The sequence below is a fragment of the Hypomesus transpacificus genome, chromosome 12, assembly GCF_021917145.1.
Source record: "Hypomesus transpacificus isolate Combined female chromosome 12, fHypTra1, whole genome shotgun sequence".
NCBI lineage: Eukaryota > Metazoa > Chordata > Actinopteri > Osmeriformes > Osmeridae > Hypomesus > Hypomesus transpacificus.
In genome coordinates, this window is record NC_061071.1 from 6,821,450 (window position 1) to 6,848,356 (window position 26,907).

The following is a 26,907-nucleotide window of genomic DNA, read 5'->3' on the forward strand; positions in this document are numbered from 1 at the left end:
AGGAGATGAGCTGTTTAAGGGGCTCAGTCTCACAGCCCATTATAATGCACAGCACCGGGGAGGCCAGAGAGTCAACTGTCTTACTATCTCTTCCTATTTGTCCCCAGATTCCCCTTTGAACTTCCCTCATCCCTAGGGGGGTCATTTAATTTGCATATAGCTAAGAATGAGTGTGTATGTGCGTGTGTGTTAGTTGAATGGTCAAATTGTTGAATAAATCATAGAACAACACAAACACGATTTCTCACGTTTAGCCTACTTAGAAATGCAGATGGCACTATTTCAGACAAATAAAGAAAAACAAACGAGGGAAAAAACAAGCTGTGAAACTTTCCGAATTCCCCTGCCCACCATAAGCGAACATTTGGCATTGGAGCGATTCGAGAATATTTACGGAACGTCACATGGATTCAGTACATTCCGTATGTGAGTCCCAAGCCCTGCCTACTAAGGGAGACCGGGGATATCCTCTTGGCAATCTGTAACTGAAGTGCTAATCTTAGATAAGGCTTTTGTGTGTTCCACAGTTCAACTTATGCCTTTCCCTGGACCAAGTGTTAAACGCTTTACAGGAGGGTGCTTATGTGACCGTAAGCTATGAACGTGAGAGCAAAGCAAACAATTGCTCATATCGACATAGTGTGCCTTGTCACTATTTTACAGCTACCTACCCCTATAAATACATCAATGAGAGTGTACTCAGTAATCATAGATCAACAGCCATTAATAACTGCCAACTTGGGCCAACAATACCTGGAAACGACACTACCAGTGGGTTGAGTAAGACTGAAAGTATCTCTCCTGACTGTACCTTACTTTAAAAGCTGTATAGATACATTTTCCCTGGTGTGTTGACTTTTTGGGGGGACATTCAGTGGCAGAGGCAAAGACGTATTGTTCTTAACTTTAAAATGAAAACATACATTAGCATTGTAAAGGTGCTGATTAACAGTTGACAGACTTCTGGGACCAAGACAAACATCTCATATTTGTCATATTAATGATCTATAACTATAATTACACAGCTGTTCCATCATTGGAAAACCCAGAATATTGGACACAACAAATAAACATACAGCCAGGCAATGGTTACCAGCCCTAAACCAAACTCCTCTACAAAAGACATACATGAATTGTTGCATCTACGGAGGATAGAGCTTAGAACTTAAAATAGGTCTTAGTTTGTTTTAGTATAAAAACAAAGTTAGTATAAAAAGGAAATCGAAGTTCTTCTGATCACATATCCTATTTCCATACAGGATGGCTTGTTTATTTGTTGAGCATGGCTTTATGTGAGGTGAAGGTCTGCTTCAGCATCTCCATTGCTCTTTTAGTTTGTCTCATTGTCAAGGGAGTCAATGAACCAACTTGGGAACAAACAGTCAAGTGAACAACTGTGGAGACAGCACACCACGTTTTTATAAGCACTTGGCATGTGTGTGTGTGTGTGTGTGTGTGTGTGTGTGTGTGTGTGTGTGTGTGTGTGTGTGTGTGTGTGTATGTATGTATGTATGTATGTATGTATGTATGTATGTATGTATGTATGTATGTATGCATGCCTGCCTGTCTGTGTCTCTCCTTCCATCCGCCTGTCTTGTATTTGTTTGAAAACACATCATGTGTAATATTCACTCATTTGAATCTCTAGCTTGGTCCCTGTGCTGCAAACCTAACCCTGAGGTATAATCATCCACATCTTGTTTGCCTCCAGGTAAACACTTATTTGATTGTGTTGTAAGTAAGCCCATGTGTATTCGTAATTGGTTAACCTCTTTTCCCACACCTGTGGGTTCTAGGCTACGTAATTGCTGCCTCTGTAGATTCATTTCATGAGCGTGTCATCTTCCATAGCTTTTTTTTTTTGTTTACCACATCATGATAGCTGAATGTCAGAAGCTCACCCCCCCCCCCCCCCCTTCCTTCATGAAATGGACCAGAAACCACTCTCATGCCCTTCTGTTCCAAAAGGAGGTTTAACACAAGAGACAAAGTCCATTCATGGCTTTTAAATCAAACAATTATAGTTAAATATCATGCCAATAAACGAGGTAAAAAAAAAACATGGGGAAAGTATATGGTAAACAATCTATCTTCATCTTATTGTCTTTGCAAGGCTGCAAGTTTAGCACTCGCTCTTCAAGGATTACTGTCTAGATCCACTTCTGTGAGGGTTTAGGCTGGCTGTCAATGTGCTGTTTGGGCAGCTGTGAAGCCCTTTGTGCCATTGCTAGTAAAAAAAAGAAGGGCTATACAAAGAAAATGCAACATAAATATATAACATCTGATTTCCTGAATTCCAAAAATTTGACAGTCAGGAAAATGAACGAAAGGTATACACACACTATCTGCTTTCCCAGGTGCCATGATTTAGAGTTGTTCAATACATGATGGCTCATTGTCCCATTTCTAACTATTCAGGCACATTTAAGTCCACAGTATGGGGTTTGTTTAGTCAGTTGTTTTCTGCTTCTCTCTATGTTAAAGAGGTTTCACGTCTGTGTGCATGGTGGATGTTTTCCTTCAACATCAACAGTTCCTAGAAGTGTTGTGCCAACTAGTACTCCCATTAGCTTGGCACCCAGGACCTGACCTGGCATGAATGCCTTGTCAAAGACAATTAAAATAATAGCAGTTATACACACTTGACAGCTTGGTCAATAAAAATTATCAATAAAATAAATGGACATTTATTGTGTTATTTTCACATTTGCCTTATTTGGAGTCTTCACTGACTACTTAGTGGTAATCCAAAATATGTGCTAGCTTTTCAGTAACTAAACTTATGTGATAACTGCAAAGAGCAACTTACAGTCTTTTATATGTATTGGGAGTTTGTATTGAAGCCAGTACTGTGAACATAAATCTCTGGGATTGTATGCAGCAGTGCTGCCCTCTGCTGTTTACATGCCAATACATTACTTTTATTTAAAATATTTATAACCTACTGTTTATTCTCATTGCAGTATAAAACGTGTTTTGCAAAAGCGACCCGTCCAAAATGTACACTCATCTAGCCTATAATAAAACAAATATAGTCAGCTTCTTAAATAGCTTTGTTTTGGAGGTTATACATAGCTAAATTAAACTGTAAAGAAAGTGAATTAAATATAGTAGATGTTTCAGTCACTGAACAATGTCTTTAAGATCACTTCAGTCACTTTAAAATGTCATAAATTAAGTTGTAATTTGATCATCAGAGTGGTTAAATCAAACTACGTTTCTTTACATCAACATTAGTAAAATACAAAAAATACTAAAGAATACGAATAGCAGAAGCAAAAAGTAGAGAATTTATATTATAGTAATGGTCTGCACACCACCAAAGTCAGTGTGACAAAGTTACCGCTTGGCTCATACATGTACTTGTTGGAAATGTCCACAGAAGGCCAGTGTGTCACTGCTGGACACAGTGTAGCTGCCAGGTAGTAAGAAATCGTTGAAATGTTTATAGGAACACGCGACCACAGTGATGCAGTCAGAACAGAATGGCGCAAGCTGAAAGATCTTCGAGTAACCTCTGTCCGACAGTAGGGGCGAAATGGTTACGTCTACTTTGTTTTAGGGTTTTATTTTATACACTCTTTCACATTTCCCAAGCAAACAAACAAGGTTTGTATTTGCGTTTTTGGTAGTGATCTAATGCCACCGAGTGGTCTAGCTAGATACGCCTGCTCTTGTGTTGTCTTGTTGGAGTGCTAGCACTACTTTAGCCTAGCTGGTAGCCTGAGTTAGCCTCGGGGTATATTACTAGTATGAATTGAAGAAAGCTAGTTTCTATTTATATTGAGCTATTTTATAGCTAGTTTGCTAACTGGTCTTAAATATTTTGCCACTGTCATACCCATTTGGTTGAAAATATAATTAAACATAGTGTTCTTGATAGCCAATTGTATGTGCTGCTTGCTAGCTGTGTAGCAATGATGTCAATAAGAGACAAACTAGTTTGGAGATGTACCTACACTACAGACTAACGACAAATAACTATTCTGCCTTGGTTGCGCTAATTCTATTACATGTTGACGTTGCACTTGGGTAGTAAGTTGAGTGCCTCATGTAACAACATCTACTTTTCCTAATGGTATCAAAGCCACTTAAAACATGGCTTTGTGGAAGTATAAAGTTATAGTTATAACTGGATAGTTAGCTTTGTGTTGTGGATAGACTACATAAGTTTCATTTGAACTCCACTTCCTGTTATAGTAACACTTTTTCAGGCAGTGTATTTCTTATTAAAGGAGTGGATAGGGCAATTTCACAAGCAAGGAAGAAACTCAACAGCAATATTTATTTTTAAGAAATAAGAACTTATTTTGAGTCGATGTTTTAGAAGCTTTGTAAGGAAGTATAAGTTAGGGCCCAAGTCAGACAGCCACGAGAACGTTTTAGTACAGTAAATGTGTGTCAAAATTAAAGTTGTTTTCACGAGGTCAATACAAACACATTCAAGTTTATATATTGTTTTTATTATTTCCTCTTTAGCTTTTATTCAGACAGACACAATCCTAGAAATGTTTCATTTTGGGGATGAAAGTCTCTTGCAGGTAAGATATTTTACAGCACTTCTGTGTTTACTTGTACGCTCTTTTTATGCTCCAAAATTACCACCATAAATTAACCTCACAAGGAAGTGTTTAAGTGATAGTTGAACATAACTTTAGATTAAAATCTCAAATCTATTTGAACATAAATGTCACTAGGGGACACTGTATTTGCACAAAAACCTATTTACTGTAAATTAATGTTAATATTGCTGGATATTAAATGGATTTAGAAAAGACACCAAGGGTAAAAACATATCTGTGGGAGGGGGGGGGGGGGGATTATTGTAATACTGTACTTACAATGCTAAATACATTTAAATAAATATATATATATTTTTTTTTACATTGTGTTACAGAAAGAGCCTGAAATAGATATTACATATCATCACAAAAGGTAAGACTTTTTTTTTCTAGCCAAGTCATTTGTTTTCTTTTGATGCTCTTTAGTCACCTTGTGTTGACTTCTTTTTGTGGCAGGCAACATTACATAGAAGTAGCCTTCTAGTTCTCAAGCTGCTCCAACAATGGCTTAGCTGGCTTACACAGCATATTGACTGCACAACGGTGGAAGTAAAATTATCCATGCTGTCCTAAATTGATAGTGTGAATGTGGAAGTAACAGGATGTCCTAAGTATCTGCCTGATTGAATAACGAGCACCTGTTGGCTGTATTTTATCTTTGACTTTGCTAGTACCAAAGTGTGCGATTTTTATGTTGAGGTGTTTGTTAAACCCTCTCTCCAGTCAGCTGGTTGTCTAATACTTATGAACCTAAAGTGATAGTCACATCGTTCCAGTGGAGACAGAACGAACTGTCTTCTACATGTGCCACACCTGTTCTCATTTCCAACAACACATCTAAGTGAAGAGGGGGGTTGACCTGTTGTTGCATAGCATGAGTTCTGGTGAAGAAAGTCTGTTGAGCTGTGTATGAAAGGAAGGGTTCAAGGAGAGTCTGGGAGACAGAATTGTTAGTTTGTCACAACTCAAAATTGAAAGAAGGTCACCAATAAAACCGGTTGTTGAAGTGGTTGAGTATTCCTGTTAAAGGGGAATGTTAAAGTCCACATTTCGTTCACAGCCATCAATGTTTACATGTCAATTTCCGTGGCATGTGTTTATCTTTGCCTTGTGTTCCCATTTAGAAAGGCATCTTAATTCACAGCTATGTACCTTGACTACGGTTGTGTTTTGTGCTGTAGGCTTTAATTCATTTACATGTAAAAACAAAGTTATTAATCCCTTTCCATGTGACCCAGATGCACCGTAAATGGACATAAACATTCAGTCTCTGGGTCTTCACCAAGTCAAGTTTTAAAGATGGTTGCTTGAATTTTTTAAATGTTTGGTATTTACGGTACTTCTAGTGGGTGTGAAGTTATCTACTTGTAGCTAAACTATAAGCATAAGATAACAAACAGTAAAATATAGTTGTGGAATTCTACATATTGTGGAAGGCTGACTGTCCATGACAGAGAAGCCTTGCAACAGCAGCTGTTTTTCTGCCTGTGCAGTTCCCTGACTCCCTGACTCTATTTTGGGTCCCTTTCTAGCAGTAGGGTAAGAATAGCTGCTCTTCAGGCCTTGGATATTCAAATGAATGGCTAAATGCTGTCATCCTTTTCTGTCCAGGACCTCTGGTTTTGTATGGAGTCTTGAAAGGACTCAGAATACGGATTTAGAGTGGATCGCTTTGGGATCCTGTCTCACCGTATTTTCAGTCTTGAGTTTTATGTAATTGGATGATTCTTGCTCATGTTCAACCAGGCTTGATACCTGCACAAAAGTACTGCCTACTGATGCTGCCACAGTCTCCTGTACAGGGTTCCTGTATATATATATGTGCATATATATATGTGTGTATATATATATATATATATATATATATGTGTGTGTGTGTATACATATATGTATGTGTAAACATGTATGTATTTTTCAAAAGGAACAAGTCCTTTACTAATCGGCCATCATTCCCAAACTGTGAAATGTGGTGTTGCACCGCCGAGACGAAAGGTCACAAATACGAGTGTCATTTCACATCTGCTTTAGCTGAACATCTCTGAACTAACTGTGTTGTGGAAACTCGTCCCATGACTAAAATGTATCTTGTGGAATCTTTGAAAATGTTACCAGAGCTACAGCCAAGTAACTCCAGCCAGAGAGTTCCATCTATTCAGGTTAATTTCCTCTTCCTCCAAGGCTTCTGTCTCTTGGTTTAGCAAAGACACTGTTTTATTCTTGGTCATAAGGACTGCAACCAATTCTTGTGTTTGTGTAAATGTTTGCATGTTAATAACCTAGAGTTCGGTCACGTATTTGAAACTCGGTTAGATATTAAATATCGGGAAACAAAAAAAAAATGATAATGAAGATCAATGTCCAGACAGGCCAGGCACGTGTGTTCTGATAAGCTGATACGGTGGCTCTTGTCTTGTGGCACTGCAAATGTCCTCATATTCTAGCTGGGCAAAGTAACTGCTCCAGTTCGATACTATCTGTTCTCAGATAGAGGACTATCACTCAGAGCAACCTGCACGTGCAACCAGGTTAAACCCACTTACGTGTCAAACACCATTTGTGGCAGCAAATGAAAATACACCATGGAATGAAAAGTATGCGTGATGATTGTGATTAAAAAATGCAATGACAACATTGTACATTTGAAGTGTCCCCATGTATTGTAAATAAAAAGGTTTTCATCATTGTGTTTAACTGCATGAATCTGCTGGCTCATGAGTGCCTACATTAAATCTAAATACTCTTTGGACAGACATTTTACGAACATTACACCTTTGAACCTAATGAATAAACTTAAATTAATTGACAAAGGCAGGTATGTTATATTTACACAATGTTTGTAGCACCTTTGCAGGTTGATAAATGTATGAATATTCATATAATCCTCTGATTCAATACATCAAGTCAGATAACATAAATGTAAGATAGTTAAAAGTTGGTAGTGATGGGGCTTATGTTGTCACTGCCTAATGGGTGGGAAAAAACCCCCAATATTTATATACTTGTATTGCTAAGGTTATGAAAAACAATATTTGGTGATGGTAATAAATGTACTCCTTTGGTACGCCCCCAAGCTGAGAAATTGACAGGTCTATGTTATATAAGTAAGTCAGTGTAAAAGAGTGTAAAATGGCTTCCACCTGTGACACCCAGTTGTTTTCTTTGAACATTTCTTCAAGATAAATGCATAGAACTGTGCTCGGAACAGGAAGTGGCTTGTGGCCTATTATGCTGATGTTAGTGTGCAGTTATAAACCGCTTCACACATTACTAATGCCTAAAAATGTTTGTCTGTTGATGTTCCATCTGCTTTTGATGTCTTCACTGACTGTGCAGTCGTGAGACATGTCGAGGTTGTTAGTCCTAGAGGTTATTCTCTTAACCAGGGAGAGTAGAAGCTTCCACATCAATGTAACCTACAAGCCTTGGAAGGGTATTCAGAGCTCATTGTGTCATAGCCCTATACCCCTGGCTTTCAACAAGTTGCAGAATGTACACATATTTTTCATCAGTGCATGAGAGAAGGACTTTGTATTAGACCCTCGTTTAGCAGTCCACTGTGAACACAGACGCGCACAGAGGGGTGTGTATAATTGACTCAGCTGAGGGTCAGTCAGGGACCCATGTGTAAGGGTATGTGCAACGCAAAGAGCTGGTGTTACTACGACCCTACTGTTCCCTGTGAGGGTACAAACAGACCCAGACATGTTCCAGCTAGCATAGCCAAACCGTCTGACTGTCATTCAAGGGCAGGCTTAACAGGTCTTTGAAATCACTCCCAACAACGCATTTTCAACAAGACGGAGGCCCAAAGTCCTCCATCTGACAACTTCATAAAACCTTTACGATACTGTCATTCCAGTGTTCTCTTCCCTATGTGGGGTGACATTCTCGCATCATAATGTTTGAAAGATGTATTTAGAGTTAAAACCTGTTCATCAGACATTGGTACATTTGAACTATGTATGTTACGTTAGTTAATTATTGTCTCCAGTATGTCGTTAAAGGACGACATTGCATGTGGATTACAGCTTTGCTTCTTTTGACATTTGAACAAATGTCAAACAAACGAAACATTGTCATCTTTAGGTACTTTAGATACACTCACTGGCCACTTTATTAGGTACACCTCGTTAGTACCGGGTTGGACCCCCCTTTGCCTTCAGAAGTGCCTTAATTCTTTGTGGCATACTTACAACAAGGTGTTGGAAACATTCCCCAGAGATTTGGGTCCATATTGACATGATAGCATCACGCAGTTGCTGCAGATGTGTCGGCTGCACATCCATGATGCGTATGTCCCGTTCCACCACATCCCAAAGGTGCTCTGTTGGATTGAGATCCGGTGACTGTGGAGGTCATTGGGGTATAGTGAACGCATTGTCATGTTCAAGAAAGCAGTTTGAGATGATTTGATCTTTGTGACATGGTGCATTATCCTGCTGGAAGTAGTCATCAGAAGATGGGTACACTGTGGTCATAAAGGGATGGACATGGTCAGCAACAATGCTCAGGTAGGCTGTTGCGTTTAATCGATGGTCAATTGGAACTAAGGGGCCCGAAGTGTGCCAAGAAAATATCTCCCACACCATTACACCACGACCACCAGTCTGAACTGTTGATACAAGACAGGATGGTGTAGGGGGTTCAATCCCCTACAGTGGATCCATGCTTTCATGTTGGTAATGCCAAATTTTGACCCTACCATCTGAACGTCGCAGCTAAAATCGAGACTCATCAGACCAGGCAACGTTTTTCCAATCTTCTATTGTCCAATTTTGGTGAGCCTGTGTGAATTGGAGTCTCAGTTTCCTGTTGTTAGCTGACAGGAGTGGCACCCGGTGTGGTGTTCTGGTGCTGTAGCCCATCTGCTTCAAGGCTCAACGTGTGCGTTCTGACATGGTATTCTGCATACTTTGGTTGTAAAAAGTGGTTAATTGAGGTAATGTTGCCTTTCTATCATTTCAAACCAATCTGCCCATTCTCCTTTGACATCAACAAGGCATTTTTGTCCACACAACTGGCGCTCATTACATTTACATTACATTTACGCTCACTGGATATTTTCTCTTTTTCGGACCCTTCTCTGTGACCCCTAGAGATGGTTGTGCGTGAAAAACCCACTAGATCAGCAGCTTCTGAAATACTCAGACCAGCCCATCTGGCACCAACAACCATGTTACGTTTAAAGTCACTTACATCCCCTTTCTTTCCCATTCTGATGCTCGGTTTGAACTTTAGCAAGTTGTCTCGACCACGTCTACATGCCTAAATGCATTGAGTTGCTGCCATGTGATGCTGATTGGCTATCTGTGTCAACAAGCAATGAAGAGGTGTACCTAATAAAGTGGCCGGCGAGTGTAGGTTAGCCTACGGTTGCATGGTTTGATTTTGGATTTATTCGATTTTTTACAATCAACATGACTTCATTTGGATTTTCCGAATCTGAAATGATTCTCCATTTGTGGTTGTTACTTGTTAGTGAGAACATAAAGTAGATATTGAAAAAGAGGAAGGACCAAAGAACCCTGCTATGGGACAGCCGAATAGGAGCACCTGTCGCTGGACAGGTTTGTCAGGTTTTCCATTACCTTTTTTTGGCACACTGAGCTGTCATTGGCAAATCTGACACACACATTTCTCCGTGCAACGCCTCGTACAGTGGTCTTTGCCGAGCTGCCATCGCAAGATGTCCACCAGTCTGTCCAGTGACTCCTTGTTCCCACTGCTCATGGCCCTCCTTTCTTCTCTAACTCCCAGCTCGTCCTTACAGCGAGGAAACAGCAGGCCGATCCGCTTTGAACCATCCATGCTGGATTTCCATGAACAGTGAGTAAACAAACTTGCCTGTAGCAAGGATCCGGCTGCATATGGACCTCTGTTAGCTTAAGATATTTGACTGCACGTAAAAGGGCTGATTTAGTCAGCCAGGCACCCTCAATGAGCTCATATAGCAAGTCAATGTGTTCTTCCTTTTTTGTGTTGTTAGGCCTGTGGGAATGCCAAAAATGGAGAAAGTATACCTACACAACTCCAGTCCAGAGGAGATAAGCTTGATATCTATATCGGCAACAACTGCACATTTTCATGCATCTTTCTTTGAAAACAGGGTTAGTACACAGTATTGATCTCTCTTCTGCACAGGACACTTCAAAAAAGGATTAAGTCCCTAGACCTATGGCTGTTTTTCACTATTTTGTTTTAACTTGTTTTGTCCTGTATTTGTTTAGGGCTTCCTTTCTTAAGCCCTAAAGTCTTAAAAGGTACATAACCCAAATTGTCAAAATGCCATGTCTCTTGGAACTGGCCTTTAACTAAATTGCAAAACTTCACGGTGCTCAACACTGAACTTAAGCTACATATTGTACCAAAAGACAGAAATGTGCTCAACCTGGTTTAGACGACTAATCCCATAATCTAGATTCACAACAGTGAGTCCTTGCAAGTAACAAGATAATGGCTCATATGTTTAAAAAGGTACATTCTGAACCTTTTTTGGCAAATAAGCATCTTAAACATTTGGTGAGAAGAGAGGTTGAGAGGAGTGGTTGATTGGCCTAGATGCAAGGCACAGAATAAATAAAGCAAATCAGTTTGGGTGTGGATCAACCTCTACATGGTATTTATGGGTTTTCTAAGAACAGCAATGACTAATCCTTTCTTTAATGTTCCCCTGTAGATAATCCTCCCGGGGGGAAATACATCGTTTGATGTGGTCTTTCTGGCACGAGTAGTGGGGAACGTAGAGAATACTTTATTTATAAATACCTCACATCACGGAGTGTTTACATATCAGGTTAGTATCATTCCAATACATACATTGGATGTGTATGTATATATTGTATATGTGTGTGTATGTGTGTGTGTGTGTATATATATATATATATATATATATATATATATATATATATATATATATTGTAGCAGCCCACAGAGAGACACTGTTGTGTGACACGTACAATGTAGGAAACTGGAGGCGGAAAATGGTGATTAGCACTTGTGCATTTATTTTGACAGAAGAAACCATTCTAACAGAAAATATTCTTATTCCAGGGAGCCTTGCTCCTCCTGAGTTGGCCACTCAGGTGGTCCTCGTGCCTCACCGTACGCGAGGCACGAGGACGTTATCAGACAGGGATATCCGTACTGGAGACACTCTCCCGCTCTCTGAGGGGGTGCTGATTAGGAAACGGTCCGCAGCCATGGGGCTCGTTAGCTTATTGGGAAGCGGGAAACACTGTCCCTGGTGCTGGGAGGGCTGGGAAGGCCCTGACTCTCTGGGGATACTGCTATGCTATGCTATATGCTATACACATATATATTGTAACGCAGTATGTAAATAACTAACATAACTGAGAGCGTGTTGGAAGTACAGCTCCACATTGAATTAACCAAGGTCAAAGGGTTCAAACAAGACAAAAAAGAAGTCTTCAGTGTTTATGTTATTACTTGACGAGGACAAACACACGACACTCCCACAGAGCGCGAGTTCAGACTGCCCTTCCTTGTCCGTGACTCAACAACTTGATATGTTGTGTTGTCGTTGTCTCGTGCAGGTATTTGGTGTGGGGATCCCTAACCCTTACAGGCTGAGGCCCTTTATTGGGGCCAGAGTGCCTGTGAACAGCAGTTTCTCTCCCCTCATCAATATCCACAACCCCCACAGTGAGCCATTGCAGGTAACATTAACCACAGTGCAACCACTTCCTCCTCAAAACACGACACATCTCCTATTAAAGTCACACCCTATTTTGCATGGCACCGTGCACGAAGACACATAGACAGCCCGGCACACTGTTCTGGTCTCGTTTCATAAGGAAGTTGTTGTGTGTTTTGTTTGTAGGTCGTAGAGATGTACACTAGTGGAGGGGACCTAAATCTTGAGCTACCCACAGGGCAGCAAGGAGGGACTCACAATCTGTGGGTGGGTACCCCTTTTAGGGGTTATTGTTGAGATAACCGTAACGAGTATGTACTTCATTTCGATATTCATTCCTGGATTAACAGAAAATGCAGGACAATAAGTGCATCCAGTAACTCACTACTAAATTCCAAGTGTCCATGGAGTTTTACCAGGGTTGGTCTATTCAAATGTCCTTTTCCAACAATTTCTTCCCAGGAGATCCCTCCGTTTGAGACTAAGGGGGTTATGAGGGCCAGTTTCTCCTCGCGAGACGCCGACAATCACACAGCGTTCATCAGGATCAAGACCAACGCCTCGGACCCAGATCAGTTCATCATCCTGCCTGTGGAGGTGGAGGTCACCTCAGGTAGGCCCTCCTCCGCACCCTCCCAGCATCAGTCTGCAGTCTCTCACTGTGTCTCACATGTATTCTATGTCCACAGCACCAGGAATCTACTCCTCAATAGAGATGCTTGACTTTGGGACGCTGCGGTCACAAGGTATGGGGCCTCCGAGGTAGTGAGATTCAGTGCGTTTCCATGCCAAACGTCACAACTGTAAACGGTCGGATGAATGCAGTAATTGACTTCACATTTGTGTACTTAATGTTTAAATGCCAGCTACATTAAACATTCAAGTTTATTCTGATGCTTTTTTTTTTGTAAAGAGAAACCTTGTTTTACAGATAAACCAAAACAACTAAATTTGCATCTTCTAAATTCGGGGGCGAAAGATGTACAGATTACAGTGAGTTTCGGTGATCTGCTAACTTGAACGGAATCATTCTCAGTCTCCATTCAGGTCCCAGTGTGTGCCAAATCAAGTCCTTTAAATCATGCAGCATGGATAACAAGTAAAGCATCAAAGCACTGATCACAGAGATCTCTCTGAAACGACTAACCTCTTTCAGAGAAATACATGCTTGAGAACAATAACGTGTAGGTAGTGTGTGACCTGCCAGCAATGGCACAATTGTGTGTTTCTACAAATGTCAAATACTAAGAAAAACTGAAGTCAAAAAACAAAAACAAAACTCAAACTGCACACAGACCTTTACAAGTAACAAATTTGGTACTTTCTTAATTTATGTTTATGCTACGGATGCGAGACTATTAGGCAAACGCTATCACTTGTTGAATTTACAGAGCGTACGAGCGACACCCTCAAACGATGCCATCACCATGGACTTCAAGGGCATCACCCTGAAAGCTGGGGAGAATAGATACACCAAAGTTGCAAGTATACATTTTGACGGTGAGGGATTTCCGTCATCAAAGATTAAATCTATAGCATGTGGCCTAGTGCTATTTTTGTCTTTTCAAAAACGGCTGGTGGTGATGACCAGCCCGAAATGGAATCATCCATGATTGTAATCATGTTTCGCATTTTGTGTTGGATTCCAGCGTCGAAAGTCCAGAAGCAAACCCAGTCTTCTGGGAAAATAACTGTGAAAGCAAAAGAGAAAAGCTACTCGAAACTTGAAATCCCATACCAAGCTGAAGTTCTAGATGGGTACGCGCATCCACAAGTACACGTGTGTCACTCCTCTCGCAGGCCCTTGAGTTTGAGGGTGTGCCTGCAGTGAAACCGAACCGCTGCGTGCTAACCACACCTTCCCACTCTGTTCAGGTATTTGGGGTTTGACCACACGGTCACCTTGTTCCACATCAGGGACAGTGTGATGGAGCCAGTGGTGAAGCCCATCCACCTCACCAACACCTTCCACTTTGCCATACACATCCACCATGTTGCACTACCAGAGGAAGCCAACACCATGTTTAAGGTGAGAACTGTCTGTTTGATTTGAATATGGGAGGGGGGGTGGAGGGGGGGGGGGGTGTTGATGGTGATGTTATTGGTGATGTTATTGGAATTCTTTCTTTCTTTCTTGGATGTGTATTGCAGTATGCCTAGTAAGCAGTATATTTGAGCTCCCAGTTATGAGACCGGGGATGAAGACTGACGGTTCACGGTTCCTAAAACGTTACAGAAACGGAGGTGCCGTTAAGGTCTATGTTGCCGTGTGTTGTCCAGGTGCAGAACTTCAGCGAGCCAGTCCTGATTCCCCCTCAGGAGTCCCGCTACATCTTCTCCCTCCACTTCCGGCCAGTCCGCCCCTCCACACACATCGACAGCAACATCCTCCTGGTCACGAATGCCTCCAGGTTCCACCTGCCCATCCGTGCATATACTGGCTTCCTAGAGGTAAACACGCACACTCTTTTGAAATAGTTTTGGATTTGACTTGGTGTACCAGTTTGCATTGACATATCTTCCATCTCCTCCGCAAATAGGCTTTGGTTCTGTTTCCCAGTCTGCATGAGCACCTCCTGGACTTTGGAGTCCTCAGCGCTACAGACACCAGCAGTATTCTCTTTGCCGTTGTCAACAGCAACCCCATAGAGGTAGGTGGTATAGCGCAGTGGACCAGTGCTCACTGCGTAACAGTGCTCATGATGTGCACACAGGAAATAGAGTATTCAGTATGAGGGTAATCAAAATGTTTACCCACCTTCTGTCTTGGATATGTGTGTGTGTGTGTGTACACTCCCTGTGCACACGCATTCATTCTCTCTCCCTCTCTCCCTGTATCTGTTTCTGTCTCTCTGGTTCTCTAACAGCTGGTTCTGCAGCCATGGCTGGTGACAGGGGAGAACCTGAACGTGGAGCTGCTGAAGATTGAAAAGGGAAACCGGACCACGGTGCAGGCCAAGAGCCCAGAGCTCCGGAACGCCACTGCCACCTCACACCAAACAGTACGAAGCAACTGTTGCGTGAATTTTTTATGGATATAACAAAGAAGATACCTTTTTTTTCTTTTTACAAATCAGTTCAGATACAATAGCATGTGATGTGCATGTGATGTGCATGTGCACGTTTTTCTCAATACTTTGCCCAGACTTGGGCAAAGTATTAAGAGAATAAGAATTGTTTATCATTTGTTCAGATCTACGTGTTTGTGTCTGTGCTGTATTGCCCTGATGCTGGTCAAAAACTCTTACAAGGGAGGTGTGTGTGTGTGAGCGTGAGTGTGACTCATTCCTCTGTTCTGGTCCCCTTGCTCTGCAGGTCATCCTAGCCTCAGGCTATTACTCTGTGTTCAGGGTCACATTGGTGGCTAAGGACTTGGAGGGGCCGTATGACGGAGCCATACACATCACAACAGACTACGAGGTGATATAGCAGCGTTGTTAAAAGACCGCATTGGATCGATGATGAAGTTGGTTTCAGATGTCGTCGTCTGGTTATCATCTTTACACTTGATGGATGTGCTCCTCTTTCAATCCCACAGATATTAACAATCCCAGTCAAAGCGGTTATAGCCGTGGGAACGCTCAGCAGCTACCCCAAGCACATCGTCCTGCCGCCCTCCTTTCCGGTGAGACCCAGCCCAGATACTGGGAAATGTGTATACAGTGTCAAACACTCCCAGTAATGTCAACACATTGGGAACGAGCAGAACCTAGCAGTGGTTGTCAATCCTGTTGACCAGCCATAGACCAACAGAGCCCCTAGGCAGGGGCCGTGCCTGTTCCAGGGCCAGGCCCCCGCGTGGAGGTGCGAGGCCGGGGCGAAGCACAACCCAAGCACGGGCCATCAGGCTATTGATTGGATCTGAAGCTTAAATGAATGTGCTGACGTTGTGTCTTATCCCCCCTCCCCCAGGGTAAAGTGGTCCACCATAGTTTCAGCATCGTCAGCTCCTTCTCTCAGAGGGTGCGGCTGCTGCAGATCCACTCCCTCACGGACGACAAGCGCTTCTACTACAGGCGGCTGAAGACCAGCCGAGACGAGCTGGAGCCCAAACGCAAGTCCAAGGTACAGTGGGAGCAGGCCGGCTGAGCCCTGTTTGTGACTGGGCTCACCCGGTGCGGAGCCCGTTTGGAAGGAACTACTTCTTGTGATCTGGCAAACGGGGTGGGTTTCGGAGCGTACCCTGCCGCATGGAAGGATACCTTATTGGAGTGAAACAGGGCTACATAAAAGGATGGAGCTCATCGGGGCGGCCAACAGGCTTGTATTTCTTTCTCGTGAACCGCTCATCCAAACCACTCAGCCTTGCACATCCTCGGGTTCTTAGAAACACACTTGCTGAATTTGGACTTCATACAGTGCCCGGTTCGTGAGATAATCAAGTCACAGACAGACACAGAGATTCCACCCCTTATAGTTAAATGACCTGAGGACTAAGTACACCTCTCCAAAAACTCAAAATGTAGTTGTGTCTAAGCTACAGCCTAGGAGCACTGGACTGGAAGAACATCAATGCATACTGTGTTTATCCAACTCCTGTATCCTTCTCTCTGTGTGCAGGTCGCAAAGATTTACTTTGACTCCAGTTTGCAGTGTGGCGATCACTGTTATGTGGGAGTACCGTTTGTTCTAAAATGTGAGTGTTTTGGCGCAGAATCGATCTTTTGTCTCCAGGGTTTTTACGACCTCGAACCTCAGGTTTTCTCTTCCGCAGCGCTGAGTGTCCGAACCTCTTGTGCTTCCAGCTGAGGCCCGGCCGTCTGGGCTAGGCATGCAGGAGGACATGTGGGACTCTGACGTGGATTTGTATCAAATGCTGCGGAAGAAGTGGAAGGAACTGCAGCAGGTTTCCGGAAACACGTAAGTCGCCGCCCGGAACGACCGCGTCGCCTGTGTAGGAGGGACCGCGGCCCAGTCTTATTTTTAAACGCACCCACATCGACACCACGGACCTCCCAGCGAAACCCATTGCGGCGTTCCTTCCTTTTTGCCTCCGTTGTCTCCAGTGCGGAAGCCGTGTTCGAGGCCAACGCTGACCTCCAGAAGATTGTGCAGACCAAGATCTCGGCGGAGCTGACGTGGCCGTCCGTCATCAACTCCTCCCGGCAGCTCCTCTTCCCTCTGACCAGCATCAACAGCTCCTCAGTGAGTGGGCCCGTCACCACCGCCTCACCTACCTCCTTTACGTTTACGCATTTAGCAGACGCTTTCATCCAAAGCCACTTTCAAGAGAGAGCTTGACAAAAGAGCGTAGGTCACTGATCATAACAACGAGGTAGTCCCAAACATTGCAAGCAGCCAAAACGTGAAGCATACATTGTGAAAAACGAAACAAGTGCCAAAGGGAGGACCCATAAGAGCTTGCAGTTATACAAGTTACAAATTAAAATAACATGAACCCCAAAAAGTGCAAGACTGTATCTGTAGAAGAAAAATCGACAGATTTAGATACGACTTTTCTAGTGGCAGGCATGAGATCGTTATGGCAAAAACACTTTGGGGGAGAGTCGCGAGCTAGCTTTGCTCTTGGAGGTTAATGATTCTTATAGACGGTTCAGTGCATTATTAAAGGTGGCTAGTCAAAGCTAGTTCAGCATTGACTCAGCATTAACGAGTGTCTGTATTGAAAGTCTGTGTGTGTGGGACATGTTTCTCTTTTCGAGGAAATGGAGGTGATCCTGGAGAACCCTGCTGATGTCCCGGTCTACATCCAGATCCTCCCCCTAGCCCTGTACCCCAACCTGTGCTACGTCACCAGCCAACTGGCTCAAATGTGAGTGACCCCCCCCCCCCCAACGCAACCCTCCTAACCAGCCATACTCGACCCCCGGCCCCCCTAACCACCCTTTGCCTGGGACTGATTTACGCAGAATCTAAGCCAGTGCTCAGGTAGCCTCGTTAACCCAGGCCACGTCATGCTCCACCTTCTAGGTTTCCCCTGGAGAGACTCCCTCACTTCAACCCCAACACACTGGAATTCCACATCGACAGGCATAATGTGAGTACACCCTGGTGATTTTCGGCGTACATACATTGATTCGAGGGCATTTGTCAAAGGTCGAAAGTGCGAGAGAAAATCGTTTATACCCGCGGCTGTAGAAATAATTGTTTTTATGCAGCTACTAAAGGCTTAAACCTGTCTGTCCCCTCCCCCTCCGCCCTCCCCCTTGGCAGAAATCGTTCCTGAAGAGCAGCGCGGGCTTCGGCGAGGGCTCGACCCAGCCCTACGTTTACAACCTGCCCCTGCCGCCGGAGGGGGTCAAGTCCCTCCGTGTGAAATTCTCCCCCGTCAGCAACCACACGGTCACCTCTCTGCTCATGATCAGGTATCACAAGGCCTCGGCCGCCCCCGCTGCCCGCCTGTCACTCCCCGGTTACGTCCAGGGAGCCTCTTCCAATCAGCATGACGCGTGTTAGGCGTGAATAGAGCCACGAGCTCTGAATGTCCTCGTTAGACAGGGGGACCGCCTGGACAGTGGTCCACGGGTACCCTGGATGGAAGCACGTTCGGATATCCTAAAGCTTATGCGAGACGCACCGTATCAACCTCTACCTATGTGTGTGTGTGTGCGTTTGTGTGTGTGCGTAGAAACAACTTGACTGTGGTGGAGTTTCTTGTGGTCCAGGGTCAGGGCAGTTACGAGAGGCTGAAGTTGGGCGGGAAGTCCCCAGGACCTGGGGCTTTTCTCAGGTTCAAGATGTCTGAATCTCACCTGAAGGAATGCTCCGACAGTGAGTACTCTACCGGGCTAAGCCTGAAACCTGTGTAACTTTTAGGGAGCCGCTGGCACATTTGGCATAGCTTTGAAACGTAACAGTAAATCATATTCGGGAATGAACTTCGAAAAGACGTCGTCATTGTAGACTGCCAAGTGAAAATGACGTGGTTGACCCGGTAACTCGGTCTTGTTCTAGAAACGAAGTCCAAGGAGCCAAACTTCACGCTCAGGAGATCCTTCAAGATTGAGAACACGGGTCAGCTGCTCATCGACATACGGTCCATCGAAATAAACGGACGAGCCTGTGAGGGATTTGGATTCAAAGTCCTCAGTTGCCAAGAGTTTGCACTAAAACCCAACGCTTCAAAAGACATAGTCATACTGTAAGGAACCTTTCCGCCTGTAGATCTGTTTCGATGGACCTCTCGATAGCGTGCTCTGGTTCACGAGTAGTCGATTCCCTTGCCGTCGTCATTGTGGTGTTTGGGTGTGATCCAACCCTCGTTGACAGTGCCTGTTTGTGTATGGTGTCAGATTCACGCCAGACTTCACAGCCTCCAGGGTGACCAGGGAGCTGAAGCTTCTGACGGCTGGGGGCTCCCGCTTTGTGTTTGCCCTGAACGCCTCGCTGCCCTATCACATGCTGGCGTCGTGCGCCGCCACCCTGCCCAGACCCAACTGGGAGCTGGAGCTGTACATCATCATCTCTGTCGTCATGAGGTAACGGGAGGCAACTGCATCCTTCGGGAACACACCCTCTGGTCCTGTCTAGTGTGCTCGACGAAACATCCCAACCCAATCCAAAAAGCTAGATGCATTCGATTTCATGTATTCTGCCCGGATCTTCAGTCAAGCCACCCAAGTCCAAAATAGAAATATCTTGGCTTCTAGAGCCCCCCCCCCCCCCCCCTATTTTGAATGTGAATGTGGATAGGGAGCCCTGAATCGGTCTGGTCTTCTCTGCAGCTCCATGTTCCTCCTGGTGGTGGTGACTGCCTACCTGGAGGCTCTGGGGATCTGGGAGATGTTCAAGAGACGCATGTGTTTCGAAACGTCGAGCAATTCCATGGAGACGGGGAAACCCTTTGACCTCAGGGAAATAGTACGCCTGCAAAATGACGCTCAGTAAGTTTGGCCCGTGTCGTCCGTTTGCTTGTTTGAAATTTGAATGCTGCAGTGCACGACGACTACACGACGGACGGTTGTGCGATTCGAATCGCTTTCATGTGAACTCGCTGTTTATGCTGCCCCCCCCCCCCCCCCCCCCCCCCCCCCCCCCAGTTTAAACGATTACACAGAGTCCACCCAGCACCCGCTGCGAGGGACGACCAACCCCGTCTCCAGAGCCGCCAGCCGACACGCCAGAGGGGGCCACAGCAGGGCGTCAAACCAACCCTCCGTGCCCTCCTCCCAACCCGGCGCCAAGGCCTCCGAAAACACCCCCTCCCCCAGCCAGCTGGCCAGCCGCAAGGCCCGGTCCAGCAGACAGCCGCAGCCGGTCCCTGGGCCTCCGGAGATCCAGACCCCCTCCCCACCCGGTGCCCCGGCCCCGCCGCAGGGCCCCCTGGAGGCGGCCCAGCGGCTCCCCTCAGAGGAGCAGGACTACATGAGCCTGGTGGAGGCCATGGATAAGGACCTGGACAGGCCTGAGGCCTCAGCTGAAGAGCTGGCCCAGGACCAGACCTCGGTTCAGGCCAAAGGTACGAGGACACACCTGCATGCGGCTGAAGTCCAACAAGAGAAAATAACATGCTGTTGCTGCCATGTTGGCATCAAACGTCAATGCGGCCCAGCCGCTTTGAACCGTTTTTTTCCCCTCCTCCTACCCCACATTGTCGTCTAACTAGAGTGTTGAAATCTGTCTGATCTTGCCGCCCCCCCCCCCCCCCCCCCCCCCTCCACACACACACACACCAGCCAACGGAATCAAAGGGAAACTACAGCGCAAGCCCAAATCTCTGAAGAGGAAGGAGGAGAGGGAGCTGAGGACCAAGGGGAGGACTCAAGGAGAGGAGGCGCTGAGGGAGGACAACGACGACACGTCCTCCACCACCACAGAGACGTCCAACCCCGACACGGAGAGCGGCCTCAGAGAGGTAGGGCCCGCCGGCCTTCTCACCCGCTTCCTTTCCCAACGCGTTCTGTTTCACACGGCGTTGAATCGCGTGTTCTGGAGCCATGTCACGGGCCCGGAACGCGACGGGTTTGTCAGACAAGCATCTTCATGTTGTGGTGCGTCTCTGAACAGGAAATGATTCATAAGAAGAGCCGATCACCCGTGTTGGAGAAAGCCAAAGAGGAAACGGGCGAGCACAACAAGTCCAAGAACAAGAAGCCAGTCCATACAAAGGACAAGACCCTAAATGATGCAAAGTCAAGGTATTTTTTCTTCTTTACTAGTTTCACAATATCCAGAGGCCATCTCCAATATCTATCATCTGTACACTTGTAATTGATTGGTCTTGCATATTTTATTTTTGATAATCTCAATTCTTTTTATTATTTTTTTTTTTTAAGCTCACTGGAACTTCCGTATGTCACCCCACTGGAAAACAAACGCAAGATCTTCAACAGCAAGACGGTGTTAACCCAGGCACTGGCCAACAGTTCACCTACAGCAGCTGTCAGAGCCACGCCCCCAAAGCCAAGAGGTCCGTCCTGCGCCCGCCGTGTACCTCTTCTTGTGTTTACCTGTGAAATATTAGAGTCAGGGCGAGCATAGCCTTCACCATGTGACCCCCAACAAGCTCCCGGGAAAAACCTCTGAAATTGCGCTACTTAAATGACATATATATTCTGCGTTCGGACTGTTACCGTATTAGATCCTTAGAGTCCTTTTGTGTTGAGGGGAATCCATCCAAAAGACCTATTGGGATTGACCCCGACAATGTTACAGAATGCCTATCTTTGGCTAGCCTTGGCTCGTCCATGACCTGTTCTCTCTCTCTCTCGCTCTCGCTCTCTCTCTCTCTCCCACCAGCCCCAGTGCCTTATGGGAAGTTGGAGGACCGGCGTCCCTCCCCCCTCGCCAAGTTCCTGTCTCACGAGAGCGGCAGCAGCAGCGGCTCCGAGGGAGAGAAGGACGTCTCCCCCCCCCCAGAGTGGGACTGTGTCCCCCTCTTCAAAACCCACAGTGGTGAGCTGCCCCGCCTCCCGCCAAACCATGTGACTGCGTGTTCCCCAAAAAGAACATTCAACTGGAAATAATACCATTCGGAACAGTTAGTTCCAGCCGAGTAGTTTGATTGGACAAGAGGCCCCTCCACAAGTGCTTATATACTATAGCAACCCCGGGGATATTAAACAAACATAAGATCACTCCGCTTATATTAACGGCCATTAGTCGCAAGTGTGCAAGAGCGTGTCGATGTGCTGCCTGGCAACAGTCCAGTCCTAGTCCTTTGGCGGAACTATATTGTGTTGGCCGAGCCAAAGAAATGATCCAAAATACACAAATCCTAATCTGTTAATGGCTTTGTTGACTAATCGAGCTTGTAGGACGTATAAAAGCAGTATAACACTCAAGGTTGTGCTTGTTTCTGAATGTCAGCCCAGCAGTGATTATCGTGTCGCCCTGCTGTCTCGTCACAGCTGTCCTGATATTCAGCAGTCAGCACTGTTGTGATTGTGCTTCAATAGATTATTCATAAGTAGCTCTTCTGCCTCAGTGGCTTTTAAGTCAGTAGCTGTTGGTCTGACGCAGGGCCCCCCCCTCCTGGTGTGTGTCTTCAGTTGTGTTCAACACAGCGGCAGGTAGCTGGATATGCTGCTGTGTAGTCTCACTACTCTCTCTCTCTCTCTCTCTCCCCTCTCTCTCTCTCTCTCTCTCTCTCTCTCTCTCCCTCTCTCTCCCTCCCTCCCTCTCTCTCTCTCTCTCTCTCTCTCTCTCTCTCTCTCTCTCTCTCTGTCTCTCTCTCTCTCCCTCTCTCTCTCCCCCTCTCTCTCTCCCTCTCTCTCTCCCCCTCTCTCTCTCCCTCTCTCTCTCCCCCTCTCTCTCTCTCTCTCTCCCTCTCTCTCTCTCCCTCTCTCTCTCTCTCCCCCCCCCCCCCAGCTGTCGACAGCATGCAGCAGATCTCCATGCAGACCATGAACGCCGACCTTTTCCTGAAAAGACCCATCGGCACCCCTCCCCCTCTCCCACCCTGCGCGTCCACCTGTGACTCCTTCACGACTCTGGGCTTCTCTGTCAGGTACCTCTGCGGCCATCACATGACCGTCTGTCCCCGTTCATGGATAGATTCTTACACATGATTTCAACTTGAACAGTTTTTTTTAATATTTTTATTCTGAAGCATGTCATCTCATTTGTGTCGGTGGGGTCTTCAGTGATTCAAGTTTGAGAGCTGCACCAGGCCACAAATGCAAGCTGACCAAGTCAGTGTCTCTGCCTGGTCAAAACGGAAACCCCACCTTTGCTGCCGTGGCTGCAGGATATGACAAAAGCCCAGGTCAGCCTCTTCCTCTTCCTGGTCATCATTATCCAAATGCACACATCTGAGGAAAACGTCTGAATATTCTGATTGAAGGACCACCTTCAGAGTCAGTTCCTGGAAACGTTTGACCTAGTTAAATCCAGGATGACTTCCGGAGCCTCCCTGGCTGCGCTGACCTGTGGTCCTTGCTCCACCAGGTGGCAGCAGTGCTGGAAAAGCAGCGGTAAGCCGACCAGACTTCCAGGGGAAGAACGGCCCCCCACACATGACATCAGTGGAGAGTGACAGCTCTGACAGGTTATACACTCTCTCTCCCTCTCTCTCTCTCCCTCTCTTTCACACACACATAATCACTTAAAAAAAAGAAAAACCCTGAAAAACTGCCTTTAGATTGTACCTTCTGGCCTTTACCATTCCTGTGAAGATTGATCAAGCCTGCAAATAGCCAGTTGTGTTTATATATTTAAAATAATATTGAACCTATTCTGAAATCAAATAAGATGACAGTATTGCGGTATACTAATGAATGGATCCCTTCATACCTACTTTGAATGTCTGCAGCTCTGGACTGTGGAGTCCAGTTGGCAACGGGAGAAGCCCTAGTTTGACTTCCATCAACTCTTTCTCTGCGTTCGGATCAAGCAATACTTTCAACCTGTCGGGAGGTGAGCATGTGCATGGCTAATGGCCCAACAAGTGCACTATGTAGAAATGTAAGAAAGCATCAACATATTGCATTTTAAATATGAAACCTGTAAAAGGAGGCAAAGCGCTAATCATCCGGAAGCATCTGGAACAGAAAACAGCATTATTGCCAAACATGATAGACGTCTAATTACAAATCTCTTGTCGTTCATTTATCAAGGCCAAATCTGCCTCCTTCCAGCAGGATTGTCGGTTAGACGTCCAAAATTAAATCTGTGAATGGCACACTGACCTTTCGACCCTTGTTTTCTTTCTGATGCTAGGCTAGGGCTTATTTTGGTATGGCCAGACAACCTAATGGCTGGAGCCTACTGGATAGTGCTGCTTGAGGGGAGCTGCACTTCTGGGCTGGACACGGTGATGCTCATTCAAGCTCTCTTTGAGCATAATGGCCAGAGTGGGGGATGAATTGATTTAGCCATTCATTCACAGCCTCACCGCTGAAACTCGATCGATACAGAAAGGATTTGCGCGTTTCCTTGTTTACTTTCTTACTCGTCACGAAAACTAAACAGGAACATCAGAGTGACAATAACTCCCTCTGATTTTCAGTGCTCAGGTTGCACAGGAACCTTTTTATAATGCAGAATTTGCGCCACAATTTCCACATAGGGTGAATTTGGCTAATGTGGGACACCTAAACTACAAAACGTTTTCTTCCCTGCAATGACATTGTTTAGTCTACATAACTTTGGCTCTAGGTTTTGCATGGATGTCATGTGACTGAAATCCCAAAACGTGATTGGTGTGGTGTCACAGAAAGGGTCAGGGCACTCGTTAAACAGAAAGCTCAGACGAGAAAATGCATGCCAAAAATGTCCCAGATAACCCGAATTCACCCTAAATAAATATATATATATATACATCTTCAAGGTCCAGAATGTTCCGTTTTTGTAACATGGATGTAATGGTCCCGCCTGACTGTGTGACTGCTGTTTTCCCAGTGTTCAGTGGGATGACCTCTGGGAGGAGCTTGGAGCCCCAGCAGAGCTGGCCCGACTTCAGCCGGGCCCCCGCCCCCTCGTCCTCCTCCACCGGCTCAGTGTGGCCCAGCGAGGCCCTGCAGCCCTGGCCCTGCTCCTCCAGCTCCCCCTCCACCCCCACCACGGTGAGCCCTCCGCCTCCCCTGCACAGCCTCCCACCTGGGGTGGGGTATACTGGGCTTGCATGGGTCACCGTGGGGCCCTTTTTCAAGTGGCTCATATCGTCATTATTGGTGGTCTTTGTTTCATTTCATGGTTTTTTGGAAGGAAAGCTGAATGTATTCTGGCTTGTGGTCAACCTCTGAAGCTCTTCCTATTCACAATCCCCCCCCCCCCCCCCTGTTCTTTAGAACAGTTGTAAGGAGCCCAGCCAGTTCTGACCGTCATAGCAACTTCATGGCAACTTCATAAGCACACGAGAGAGTGATGCATGGAATTTTCAACATTAACATGTCACTGTCGAACTCCAGCGTTAAGTGACCCGCCCTCTGAAGCCTTGAGTTTGAGTGTACAATGCAAATGTTTATTTTTTTTCTTTTACCATATTTTCATAGCATGTATGTCATTGAGGCACAGTCCCCCACATACACAATCTGCATTGGAACAGAGCACATTCATATTGGAAGGTTTTAGGATGTATATGCTTATAGGTTTAAGTCCATATAAATGTTTGTATTGTATAGTACATCCAGACATTTTTGATTTGCCAGTTTGTCCAGTAACCACGGTGTCTGTGAACCCGGGTGTGTTTTCCAGTCCATCCTCGGCGGCGGCAGCAGCCTGTGGTCGTCCAGCCCTCCCTTCAGCCCCTCCATCTGGTCCACCAGCGCTGACTCCACCCCTCTGCACTCCTTCACCCCGCCCCCCACCTCCCCTCTCTCCGACCTGATTGGCAGCTCGGAAAACGACGGCCAGTCTCCCGGCCACACAGCCCTCGCCCAGAATGACCTGAGCCCCACCTACAACCCCTGGAGCATGTGGAGGCCCACCTTCAGCCGACGCAGCTCAGAGCCCTGGCCCAATGCCTCGGACGGCAACCCCAAATGAGCTCACCTTCCTGTTCCTGAGATTGTTGTGAAAAAGTTCACGTTTGGGGCCCCTCCCGGGGTCAGTCTGGTGTGATGCCGCTGACTTGCTGAAAGCATGCTGTTCTGCATACCTGTCGTCTGTCCAACCATCTAATGTCGCTGGCAAATGAAGTTGTGTTGAGTGTGAATATTCAAACAAGGATACAATGTTGGTTGAAGTGTTTCCCAAGCACTGAACAAAGATCAATATGTTTTAGGCACCTCGTTTCAAATTGGGGAAATATACCTTGTTTATTCCTGTTTATTTTCAGACGCTGGCTTTTTTTTTTTTTTTTTGCGATTCCCCACGTCTCCAAAGTAAGCCACCTCCTTCTAACAGTCGTTTCATAAGGAAAATGGGCTGCCTTTTTGTTTTGGATGACAGCAAAATGAGCGAAATCAGAGAAAATTCCCAAATAAAAGATGACCCTTGTTTGAATTTTCATCATCTTGTACGGCCTTATTTTGGCAATTTATGGTACAGTGCTACATTTTGAGCAATTATTTAAGTCTTGTCATTGCTCTGATCAAAGATCATTATTATTAAAGGTTATTATAGCCTGCATTGTTTGTTTTGAAGCCCCCCCTCCCCCCAAAGAAAAGGAAAAAAGATTTTTAACTTATTTGAAAGACCACACCTGATTTTACGTTTTTTAAAGGAACTGTTCATTCTGGCTGAGTTCAGTTGCCTGAGCTTTCTTTGACATGTTTGCAACATTTGAGGGTTTTGTGTCTATTCTGGTACGTTTCAGTTCTGCCTGGCACACATGGAACATCTGAAATG

At 45.4% G+C, this 26,907-nt stretch overlaps 1 protein-coding gene across 5 annotated transcripts; it reads left to right on the forward strand.

Annotated features, from left to right (window-relative positions):
* Positions 1–3,425: 3,425 nt before the first annotated feature.
* On the forward strand, positions 3,426–26,562 carry LOC124474421 (transmembrane protein 131-like). Of its 5 annotated transcripts, XM_047030526.1 has the most exons (41): positions 3,426–3,609; positions 4,480–4,541; positions 4,898–4,935; positions 10,320–10,388; positions 10,549–10,669; positions 11,239–11,355; positions 12,116–12,238; positions 12,403–12,483; positions 12,679–12,829; positions 12,906–12,962; positions 13,148–13,209; positions 13,608–13,716; positions 13,866–13,974; positions 14,092–14,245; positions 14,497–14,667; positions 14,757–14,867; positions 15,084–15,218; positions 15,532–15,636; positions 15,755–15,841; positions 16,129–16,281; positions 16,777–16,852; positions 16,962–17,076; positions 17,223–17,361; positions 17,880–17,989; positions 18,148–18,214; positions 18,391–18,542; positions 18,806–18,948; positions 19,132–19,318; positions 19,470–19,655; positions 19,902–20,060; positions 20,217–20,635; positions 20,853–21,031; positions 21,184–21,314; positions 21,453–21,586; positions 21,916–22,071; positions 22,987–23,125; positions 23,262–23,383; positions 23,566–23,665; positions 23,930–24,033; positions 25,018–25,181; positions 25,813–26,562. In XM_047030526.1, exons 1-41 carry the CDS (start codon positions 3,486–3,488, stop codon positions 26,101–26,103), a joined length of 5,412 nt encoding a protein of 1,803 aa, XP_046886482.1. In that variant the 5' UTR covers positions 3,426–3,485; the 3' UTR covers positions 26,104–26,562. The 5 variants fall into 5 exon arrangements, with proteins under 5 accessions (XP_046886482.1, XP_046886484.1, XP_046886483.1 ...); XM_047030528.1 differs by lacking the exons at positions 3,426–3,609; positions 4,480–4,541; positions 4,898–4,935 and adding an exon at positions 9,915–10,129; XM_047030527.1 differs by lacking the exons at positions 3,426–3,609; positions 4,480–4,541; positions 4,898–4,935 and having other exon boundaries at positions 10,156–10,388.
* Positions 26,563–26,907: the final 345 nt, after the last annotated feature.

What these genes read in the sequence shown, in the direction of transcription:
- LOC124474421 (XM_047030526.1), top strand. Translation starts at nt 3,486, where the DNA reads ATGGCGCAAGCTGAAAGATCTTCGAGTAACCTCTGTCCGACAGTAGGG. An exon ending in CCCACAGTGAGCCATTGCAG is followed by an intron (nt 12,239 to 12,402) that starts GTAACATTAACC and finishes TTTTGTTTGTAG; the next exon opens with GTCGTAGAGATGTACACTAG. An exon ending in CCCCCTCCACCCCCACCACG is followed by an intron (nt 25,182 to 25,812) that starts GTGAGCCCTCCG and finishes TGTGTTTTCCAG; the next exon opens with TCCATCCTCGGCGGCGGCAG.